A 12,201-nucleotide genomic window follows, 5' to 3' on the forward strand; every position below is an offset into this window, starting at 1 on the left:
CATACTTTTAGGTCAGTGCTCACTGACACATTAAAATTAGCTTATGTTATGCCAAAGAATATACTGGGCTGGGTATTCTAATAAACTAGTTAGTTTGAAATAGCTGTATTTATTATCCAGCTGATTATGCCGAGGGGATTAGATTTGTTACAATTCACAATAAACTACTATGTTAGGTATTAAGATACGTAGCTGATTACTGTTCTTAACTTGTGGTGGGAGGTCATTTTATTGTCTTATTGTTCTAGGGAACTAGCTAACTGTTCATGTAACCATCCATGCAAAGTGGTAGCTAGGATTGATGTACTGTAATAGTGGAATATTGTTCTTATCCATTGATAAGCTCTTCTTTGAATTTTTTTCTATAGTGGTCCAGTAGCCAATATAATCATTATAATAGGGATTTTACACAGAACTAGCAAATTCAAGCATGAAATACAGGAGGAGAATCCAACAATAAAAGACAGAAGGTACTACCACACAGTGACTGCTTGATTACTTTGATAGCTGATTGCACTATTAGAGTAACTCAATCTTCAAGACAAGCAGCATGTCTATATGCCTCACAGTCAGTCTTGATATACATTTGCGGAGCTAAACAACAAGCACAAAAGTTAGGTCATTCCATTGCTGATTCCAAGTAAAAGGAAAATTAGGAAGTTTAGGGATCATAGAAATAAAAAGCACGAGGTTGCCTACACCTCATAGTGGACAGTTAACCCTTGATTCAGTCATTGGTGTAGACAGAATTAGGGATTACATGTCCACTAGTATATCTTCAGGTGTAGGCAACCTCCCTGTTTCACTACTTTTTATTTCAAATCAAACTAGTTGCTTGCATTATTATGACTTATTGAGCTGAAGCAATGTTGAACCAATCAAGCCCATAGCCTTAGCCGTTATTGAGTTACACTTGTCTGAAGGCAGGCAGTCAGTCAGTCAGTCAGTCAGTCAGTCAGTCAGTCAGTCAGTCAGTCAGTCAGTCAGTCAGTCAGTCAGTCAGTCAGTCAGTCAGTCAGTCAGTCAGTCAGTCAGTAGACAATTCCACTACATAACTTTTTAAAAAGATTTTGTAGCAACCTACTGGAAGCATTTCAGGTCATATTGAAGGTATTTTGGGGTGTTGGTTTATACTGCCGAGGTGCCATGAAGGTAGCTGTTGGTTTTACGGTGATATTTTGGTCAGAAAAGCCTGGTCTTCATTATCCCTAATAGTACTATCAATATAAATTCACTGGAAAAGAGTAACTGTAGCTACAAGCACGTTACATCAGTCAGTAGTAGTGACATCACTACACCTAGTACCTTGCTGAGTACAAAGTGTATCAATATTTCCTGACTGCTGCAAGTATTAGAGTAAGTGACTGCTCTATTAGAGTATCTCAATCTTATTACTGCAAAGCATGAAGAATCACATTCTTGATATGAAATGTATTAAATTTTGAAAATTATCCCATTATGCTGGCTGTTAGCCTATTACCATAAACAGGAAAAGTTTCACAGTTAAGGTTTACCAAGATGATTCATGGTAAAACTTTTGCAATAATAACACATAGAAAATAATTCAATTTAGCAAGGAACTTCACAGTTTGCTTTAGAAACATGAAAACATGAGCTTTACTCAACAAAACGTTTGATCCTGTTTACAGTATGCTCAAAAGTATGATAACTGGTGCAACCCTACCAACTGCAGTATATCAAAGGCTTAGGTCCTCAGTATATTTTCCGTTTTCACTATTCATTGTACATCTTTGTCTTTTGCAGGGATATTCAAACCGCGAAGTAAGATATGCTGCAATCTTTCTGATGATTTTGACTTATATAGTTCCTGAGAGAATGCTAAGCCTGTTAATACAGGAAGTGATAATCTTTTTGTATATTTTATTTATTATTCTGGCCTTAATGGGAATCTCGAAACTAAAACTGTGGATGCAGAAAATCAGTTAAACTTGACATTCTGGGACCTCAGACCCGGTAGCTATGCACGCAGTGCATGAATTGATCCCAGTATGATGCAATCTAGCTAGCTATATAGTTATAGGCATGCCCCATTATACAAAGGGAGGGCAGTGCTTGATTTGATCCAGCACTCCACTTGTGCAAGTATCGTGTAGATTGGTCACTACGCAAAGTACTGTACTGTAGTGATTTAACTATAGAGCTGTATGGCACTGAAAGTAGCTAACTAATGGGAATTAATAGAATAGGATAAGGATTGCATTTTATGCAAATCGAGTACTCACATGATCATCAGATACACACCTTGTGTTAGCTAAGCTATGCAGGTGGCTATTGCTATGGCTACAATGATGGTACCATAGTGCACTGCACATGTTTGGTGAGAATAGTGTAGCTAGAGAAAATCAGTCGAGATTGTATATGATTTCATAACTGTAGGCTATGTTGAGGGGCATTGGTGGGAGGGAATTGAGGTGACAACTGAAATCAAGATACTTTGGAAACGGACCTTCCGGCACAGTGAAGATGAACAGTGGAAGATCATATTTTCATCAAATTATAAGATAGCTATATAAGTGATGTAGCCACATCTTATGAGTCTTACTATTTTACATAGGGTCATGATCAATTGATCACGCATTTTGTGGTCTAGCAAACCTTTTATGAATACTAGAGCTAAAGTCACTGTGACCACTAACACCATGCAGTTAGTACTGTAGCTGTACTTTAAGATGATAGTGGTGACTTAAACCCAAGTATTCATAAAGGTTTACTATGCATACCAGACAGCCAACTGCATGATCAATCAATCATGACCCTATAAAATAGTAGGACTCATGATAATAATGGAGAGTAAAAGGTTGTTGCTCTTACTAGTGACTGATAGATACAACATGTGATTCAAAACCATGTCAAACTCTATCTACTGTTGGAAGATCATAATGTGTCATTCATCATTTGTTCAAATTTTTAAAAAAATTCTTAGTAGTATGTACTTGCTGTTTCTCACTTTCGCGATATTTGGTTTTGGATATAACAACACATAATTATTTATATTCAGTAGCTATAAAAATATCTGACACTTCACGTACTGATCTTAATGACTATCAGCACAGAACTTAAACTAATTCTATGTGACCAGGGGGTCATGGTGCCACATCTGTTTTGTTATTTCCCAATCTAGATTAATGTGAGGTTTATAGCAAAAACAGAAAGTATATTGGTACTGATCAAGTTCAACACCATGCAGTGAAAAGGAGAACAGTGCAGAGATGGTAGATGGGAGGCTCAGGTATCTTACAGTGGAACCTCAGTTATCCAGACCCCACTTATTAGGATTCTCGGTTAACCGAACTACGGAAATGACTGCTCTATTAGGTAGTGGCTGTTCTATTATGTCAACTATGATTCAGATTAGGGTAGTTGAAAATACTGATCTTTTTTCTTTACGCTATTTTAAAGTAATTTATATCTATGTTTATACACAGTTTCAGAGATACAGACTATTCAGACTTATGGACCACCCCTGGTCCCAAGAGGTTCCTCTGCTGAGCTACTCTAATAGCTGGAGCACTCACATATTCTAATAAAGCAGTCGGGTGCTGTGTAGCTATAATCATTGTATATTTGTCAAAAGCAACATAAAAACTTCCTAGGGGGCACACCCACTAGCTACCAAGGTACTTTAACAAAACAACGCATTTGTGTCCTTGAGTGTAACCCCAACTTTCAGTGCTTCAACTGCCTGTACAGTGAAGATGCATCATAGTGATCATATCTCATGTATGGACCTGATGTGGTTATTACAAGGATTTTTTGATGGTCAATAGATGGCATGAACTCTTTGACCAGTGATTACTACATAAATCAACATAATATAAAATCTTTGGCCATATATGTATGTAAATAGAGAAAGTAATGTATGTAAGTAATATAATGTATATACTTTATGCTGCCGGTACAAGATACTGGAAGTGCTTTCACCATTAAGTTTTAATTAAACAAAGTAGCGAATCTGTGCCTCATAAGGTTGGCTTGCAAAGACTGTCTAGTCATTTTCTTGTAACACCATCAGGACATAAAGAACCTGATGACATGTCCTCCCAATGTGATGTTGTACAACAACAATACAGATTTGAAGCCACACTTGTACAGCACCTGCATGCAGCAGTAACTCAGTACTAGCAATTAGCAACAAGAATCAAGTGGAAGAACATGAAATAAACAGATAATGTGAGCACAACAGATAGTATATCTGCAGCAGTGGAAGAGATGAATTTGAAGACTGTTATAAGACCCACCAATCTGTAGAACAGAAGAAACAATTCAGAAATGATCATTATACAAAATGTATTTTAAAAATTGCACTGCTTTGAATGAAGTCTATACAGTTGCATGGTACAGAGCTACTTTGAAAAGTCCCATCATGATGATACCATAACCTTAAGCAGAAAATATTACACTTCTAGTGCTACAGACAAAATACAACCGCCTATAAGGGCTTTAGTGCCGATAACTGATGTCATCATTATCATAACATTTGATACAGGTTGTATGTACACAATTATTTTCACTGACAATTATAATTTTTTTCAAATCCCAGCGAAAATGTCAGGCAACCTAAAGATTACCTGACATTGATATGCTACTGTTTTACACAATTCATCATAATAGGGAAATCCTTACAATACATCGACAGAATAGAGTGACTCAACCTAAAATAATAATACAATCATTGTTGTCAAATTGTGTTTGCTATTATTGACAATGCTTCACTATAAAAAAAACTCTACAACTTTCTTCTATTTTGATCTAATGTTTTGTCAGGCAGGTTCCATTATGGTCGGCCATGCATGAGATTTGCCTGACAAATGGCCTATGTCAGGCAGTAATAATTGGCTCTGCTCCGATATAGCTATTAGGAAGCAATAGCTAGTGGGATAGCACATAGCACTAATAGATAATTAGGAAGGGCGGCGCCAGCCAAATTCAAGAAATTGTATGAAATCAGAATTTAAGAAATTGTATTGCATGTTGTAACTTCGTTTTGTGTATGTATGTATGTACTGTAAGTTACTCATATTGTATTTGTGTTCTCAGGGCATAGCTGAAAAACAGCCTTTTTGGCTGATGCTATTTTCCCTGATTAAATAAAATTTTTTAAAAAAAGAAAAAAAAGCCGAACAGAACGAGTTGCGAATTTACAACATATACCGGACAGTATCCGGAATCTAGATTGTGAGGGGCAGCAGTTAGAATCATTCTCGGTATCGTCCTGGGGGTCATCATCAATGGAAGAATTTACGATAAACATTCCTGGAGTAGTGACACTGCATAGCAGGGGAAGGATAAAGGATATATGCTTTAGACTACAACACCAAGAGAACGTAGTGGTGGAATGCAAGCCGGTCTACGTGCCTGTACCGGACCAGCCTCCTCAGCCTCAATCCCCATCACGGCCTGGCCAGCAGTCGCGTTTAAAAGCTGTAAAGTGCATAGAAGGAGATTGGTCGTTTATTAGGGTACATCGCGGAGACATCGCGTCACAGCAGGTAGCAGCACCATTGTACCCAATGTGAACTACAAATTTGTTATGTAACTAGGTGGATGTAATTGTCAACAGGATAGGTAGTGATCTTAACCTGTCTAGTGGAGCTGGAGCCTGTAAGGCTTTACTGAAAGCAGGTGGAGCAGTACTCCAGGAAGACTGTGATAAGTACCGACAACAACATGGGGAAAACTGCAGGCTGGGGATATTGCAGTGATGAATGGAGGGGAACAACTGTGTTGTCAATATGTGTTCCATGTAAACCTTCCTCTCTATACATCAAGGAGATCTCTGAAGGTAAGTAGAGATGATGGTAGTTCAGCATCGTGAATAGATCAGGTTATATCCAGATCAAGTGGGTCTTATCCGAGATCTTGTCTGCTCTATTGAATCGTCTGACCTGGATGGGTGATCATAAATTAACAAGCTCAATTGTATTCAGGGAAAACCAGTTGAACACACTCAATAAACTTACATAGAGTCACACCCAACAGTTTTGTTGTCTATAAAATAGCCATACCTACTTTTGGGTTGCTGTAGCTACCTGTAGACTTATGTGTAGCCACACCCACTTTAAATTGTGTATGTTTACTCTGGCAGTTACTCATTCACTGTTTCCTCTTGGAGAGGATCCTTCCTATGTGCTAGAATCTATGCTGCTATACATGCAGGGGTAAACAGCAGAGGTTGGGACATGTGGATAACATCATGCTCAGGGTGCCATCTATGCCTTAATGTAACTCTTGTTGCATGTCTTTGTTTAAACTGGGTCACATCGGGCGGTGGGGGGGCTCAGATCTGGGTCTCATCCAGATTACTATTTGGGTCATCTGGGTCAGCATTTACTTACAACCCTGTGTATACTGAGCAACTGATATGTACACAAACAACTGCGTGACACTCACACTTGCACACATACAGACAACAAACACCAGGACTTCATTTAAGGGAGCAGTGCACACCCCTTATTTAAAAACTCTCCTCCTCCTCCCCCTAAATAGCAAAGGTACAATAGCTGAGAAATGTACCTGTCAGAAACAGTGATTACTTCTGGTCATTCTCAAGTACCTGAGAATGCACCAGAAGCAATCTGAGAGTGTCTGCATGATAGTTGAGACATGCGTACTTAATGCACACACACACACACACACACACACACACACACACACACACACACACACACACACACACACACACACACACACACACACACACACACACACACACACACACACACACACACACACACACACACACACACACACTTAATGTACACACTTAATGTACACACTAGGGTTGGGCAATATTTCAGTAAATCGCCAATATCGCATAAGCAAGTGCTCGCAATACCATTATCGCATGTATTTTGCCTTCGCAATATTATCGCATAGGCAATATTTTTGCATTTTGCAATAATTATCACATTTATCATCTAATTTATGTCTCTTCTAGACCTCATATTTGATACAGTTTGTGCATTATAATTGCTAACTATGTCAATTGGTTAACTTGTTAGCAAAGAAGTTGTGTTTGTAGACTAATTCTCAATGAAAACAAGCAGTCATGTGGACTTTTCAAACTATGTTGTTGTGTTTCAATTTTCACATGCAATATTGCAATAATTGCATTAATGCTCCTGCAATAATCGCATGTCACAAAATTCAATACCGCCCAACCCTAGTACACACACATGTACATTTAATGATATGTTCATTCACAGCTCTATAGGGAAGTAATAGACAAGTGCTTGTGGGAAGCAGACAATCAGACTGCTAGGAGCATAGCATTTCCACTCTTGGGAGTCTCCACGTTAAGTTACCCACTGGAAGACATTGTCCCGGAGCTTCTTGACAAGTGTATTGCTTACTACCGTCGACGGGAAGGGGAGGTCAACCATTTTCACTTTGTACCTGTCAAGGAGAATGAGTACAAGGAAATGAACAAAGCTCTAATGAAGAGATTTCTTACCAATGCACTAATTCCTGTAGTTATAACAAAACAATGTGATGATGAGACAGATGATGCTACTACCCCTAAAGATCATCCAATATTTCTTGATATAGTTCATGGAGAGATTGCCAAGCAAGCTAGTGATGTTATTGTTAACATTACTGATACACAGCTAGATTTGAAGTATGGTCCAGTGTCCCGTTCCATTCTGGCTAGTGGTGGGGAAGATCTGGAGTATCTTTGTGAACAGTTAGTGGAGAATGACATCACATTGTTAGCTGGTAAAGTAGAGTCAACAAAATCTGGTGGAGAACTGATGTGTAAACGTGTCTTCCATATTCTTGACCCCCACATTGCAACTAGCCCACAATACTCTACCCTGACTGAATATATCGAGTCCATTTGCCTGGCTATATTGGTGAAGGCTGAAGAGTACAAAGTGTTAAGTCTGTCTATTCCAATATTGACTACTGGTAAAAGTGTTGTTGATGATGTTTGTAATGCAATGATGAAGGCTTGTAAGCAATTTAGCCAACAAGAAGTGCACCATATAGAAAAGGTTTTGATTGTGGTGTCGGATAGTCAGGAAACTGAAGTGTGTAGACAACAACTGAGCAGAGTTTTTCCATCATTTGCCGATACCATTAAGTTTCCTTTTGACATGACTGCTTATGGGAAAGCGGCTTTACCAGATGCATCAGAGCTTTCCACTTTTAATGCTGTGCATTTTACAGCTACAGGACCTTCACCAGAAGCTATAAGACATGCCCGAGAAGTCATAGAGTCATTTGTGAAACAAGAAACAGTTAGCAAGAAAACTGACTATATGTTTATGTCACAGTGTAGCAGTAATGACATAAGACACTTACATCTCATTGGTCAGGAACATGGTGTGAAAATACAAGTGTCCGACACTTCATTTACTCTCCATGGAGACTCACACTGTGTTTTAATGGCACAAAAAGCTTTACTGGATTATCTTCATTCTCTAAAGCCAGCTGGTCATGCCAATGTAAAGTGGCAACGTATGGTGGATGATGCATACAAAGACTTTGACCCTCAAATCAGTTCAGTCTTAGAACAACAACATTCCAGAGGGGTAGAAAAGATCTACATAGAGCTAGAAAACCCCAGTCAGCATTGTGTCTTTGACCTAAAACATATGACAGAAGTTGATGTAGATTCTGGTAGTTCCCACAAGATTAACAGAGCAACTTTTACTTCCATGGAAAATACTGGGACACCAACAGGTCTGTACATATGTATAGTAATATATTGTTGAAATTATTTTATTGTAGGATTGGGGAATCTCCCATCCCACTGGGACCCACAGCCAATCGGAGCCAACAGCAGACCAGAAAGGTGTCATCAAGTAACGCTTACTTGTGACTCACAAGAATACAAGAATGCATTGCGGACATTTCAGAATACACTACCGCCATCACAGTGTCAGATTGTTCAGGTGAAGCGTATCCAGAACCCACACTTGTACCAGCAGTACAGTACAATGAAAGCACTGATGAAGCATGATGTCCCAAAGGATCATCAACTGGAAAGGGAACTGTTCCATGGTACTAACAAAGATGCGTGTGAGAAAATCAACCATCAAGGATTTAACAGGATGTTTGCCGGAAAAAATGGTAAGTACATGTGCTCCATCCAAGCTGCTGTTTATTTCTGGCACAACTGCTCATGGGACCACTCAATAAAAAGGTTGCATTATTGATGGCGTAAACATGTTACCTTACATGGCCAGTTTGAGATGGTTACTATCAAAAAATAAGCAACATATTAGCTGAGTAGTAGATTAATTGACAGACACTATGTGTACACTACAGGCAACTTTACCAAAAGATATTGTGATTTTAACAGCTACTTTTATACAACAGCCGTAGCTGCAATGGATGATGTTCTGAACATTGGTGACCCAGTCTTGTCCTTTAACTCCTAACTTGTGAAGGAAGCTCCTATGAACTCCCAGTTTTCACCATATGCTCTGGTTATCTTTCAGCTATAAAGTATGATAGTTGTAGTCCCATTTTAGTAGAATGATGCTCTGCATGGTAGACTGAGACCATGCAAAGTAATGAATATCAACCACTGGTACTTATTATAGAGATGTGAAACTGGACAGGTTACTTGGCAATTCATAACTGCTGGTTATTCAGTTAACTGAACTTAACAAAGTTTTCTCTAATTGTTATGCTGAGCTTACTTAGTTTTTAAGCTCCACGTAACTTAAAATTTACAGTATAGTTCATCAGATTATACTTGTGGTGGCCAAAGTAATAGCCAACATGCATAAGTAAAGCTGAATCTTACAACAAATGTGATATCAATGTTTAAGAATGAAAACAATACATTTTTGAGTGAATATAGTAGAGATCAGTTATCTGGTTATGAGAAAAAATAACTGACAACTGAATTTATAAAAATAACTGGTTGATTAATTTTGGTTAACCGGTTAAATTTCACAGCTCTAACTTATTATCAACTATACACGTATACATACCACTAAGTTTCAGACTCGTGTTCACGTTATAACACAAACTAAGCACTTGGCCTAATATGTTGTAATATTGTTCTGTGACAGTTAAAACCTATAAAAGAGGACAAAAACCATTAAAACAGTCCAGTTAGGTCAATAATATATACCTATCACTTATGCTACAAGTAATAGTTGTAACACACCCATGAGGTTTGTATCTGATTTGTAAACACAACACCCGAAGGCCGCAGGCCCAAGGGTGGAGTGTTTACAAATCTGATTTGTAAACACAACACCCGAAGGCCGCAGGCCCAAGGGTGGAGTGTTTACAAATCAGATACAAACCGAATGGGTGTGTTCTAACTGATTTGTGGTATGGGGCGTGCACAGATCAAAGGCGCCCATTTGTAACACGGAAGGAGCATAAACACAAGGTTAATATTGGCTACCGCTAAGCGCTGTGTATAAGGAGCGATTTTACTCATTAATTACTGTCTTGATGATTAGTTAATTCATTGTTAGCTGGTTTATTCATTGGTAGTGCGTTTGTTATGAGCGAGGTGCCATCATCAATGCCAATCACTCCAGCCATTGTACAGCTTCCAAATCATTTAGACGGGTGTAACTGTTAATTTATTGGCGAACGAGCGTGTGGTAGATTACCAGGCTCAGCCCAGTGGTTGTACTGCTTCCCATTCATTCAGATGAGAGCAGTGTTGTGTGTTCATTCATTCCAGAGCGATTTACCTCCTTGTCAGTCCTTGACATTATTAGCCTTGCAGTGTGACTTCCTGTGTTGGTGTGGTGTTTGGTTTCGTTTGAAGTCCTTGAACTAATTAGTGGCCAGACTGTGTGACCAAAAGGAGGTACTTAGCCATGCTACAATTATTTGTAAACCAGTTTACAACTGATTTGTAACACTGGCGGCAGCCTTTGATGTGCCCACGCACCATATTACAAAATTCCATTCAACTACTCAGATAGAACATACACCTGTTAGCAAAATACTCTAATAAAACAGTCACTTATAAGGTTCGAGGTTCAGGTTTTACAACCTTATGTCATCATCACAGCTTATAGCTAAATATCATGATGCAACTGCTGACAAGGCACTTAGTGTAGTCTCCATGCATAATTAATAATACACTACCTGTGAAGTAATGCCAGGCAAGGAGCTATGTTAACCTGGACCAGTTGTCATCTTAAAAAATAGTTGAGTCAATTGTAAAAGATGATTCTTTTATCCAAATTTATTGTGAGCTGTACAACCCCATAATTATGGTGGTCCAAGTTATTGTAGTATTGTGAACACTTGATTAGTACCTATGCTGTATGTATTGGCTATTGAACACTTCTAACCTGACTGTTCTATTAGAGTAATTTACCAGAACTCTAGGTATAATCAATGGATTACATTTTTATCCAAACATAATTTTACTTATCAAAACATAACTTCTAGGAATAAAGGTGCAGATAACTGATCATCACTGTAATAATTTCCATAACTGTTTCACCCCTATCTACTATTGTGTGTTGTAATGTTGATCTTGTTTATCTCACCATATGTCTAGCTGCCTATTATGGTAAAGGAGTATACTTTGCTGTCGATGCTGACTATTCTTCTCAAGAGGTCTACTCCCCGGCAGATGAAAATGGCTGCAAGTACATTTACAGTTGTTTGGCACTGACTGGCGAGTACACAAAGGGAGATCCTACCATGATTGTACCACCGGCCAAAAATCCTGGACACAATGAAGCCATCTTGTACGACTCCTTAGTAGATAACATGAAAGATCCTCGTATCTTTGTGGCTGTAAAGGATAACCAAGTGTACCCTCAGTATCTTATTGTGTTCAAGATGAAATTTTAATGACTGAATTTATTTTTTTTAATTTTGTAATTTTATAAATGCTGTTTGCTAATGCTTTGATAATTAAAACTAGTGTTTGTGCAGAGACGTCCTGTTTGCAGGGGGTGCTGATGCTGTGTTGTGTTTGTGTGTGTGAAATATAATTGTACTAGCATAAGTAAGAATCAGTCTATCTGATTTGTTATTCTGTGCTAACCATTGATCCAATCTGGATTAGCTGTATTGTTGGTTTCTGTTAGTGCGAATCCAAAGTATATATTATGCTCATAGTATAACAGTCCCACGTAGCCTGATCACTTTCATTTTTGTGCGTGTGTGTGTGGGCCCATGTATAGTTACACACAGAAGAAAAGAAATTAAACTATTCAATTAAGACCTAACAATATG

At 38.4% G+C, this 12,201-nt stretch overlaps 1 protein-coding gene across 1 annotated transcript; it reads left to right on the forward strand.

Moving 5' to 3' along the window:
* Nucleotides 1–5,191: 5,191 nt before the first annotated feature.
* On the forward strand, nucleotides 5,192–11,901 carry LOC136268927 (protein mono-ADP-ribosyltransferase PARP14-like). The gene is made up of 5 exons (XM_066064402.1): nucleotides 5,192–5,510; nucleotides 5,562–5,803; nucleotides 7,227–8,706; nucleotides 8,755–9,096; nucleotides 11,516–11,901. The coding sequence occupies exons 2-5, from the start codon at nucleotides 5,723–5,725 to the stop codon at nucleotides 11,812–11,814; spliced, it is 2,202 nt and encodes a 733-aa protein (XP_065920474.1). The 5' UTR covers nucleotides 5,192–5,510; nucleotides 5,562–5,722; the 3' UTR covers nucleotides 11,815–11,901.
* The last annotated feature ends 300 nt before the right edge of the window (nucleotides 11,902–12,201 follow it).

The sequence above is a fragment of the Dysidea avara genome, chromosome 10 (genome assembly GCF_963678975.1).
Source record: "Dysidea avara chromosome 10, odDysAvar1.4, whole genome shotgun sequence".
In the NCBI taxonomy this organism is placed as follows: Eukaryota; Metazoa; Porifera; class Demospongiae; order Dictyoceratida; family Dysideidae; genus Dysidea; species Dysidea avara.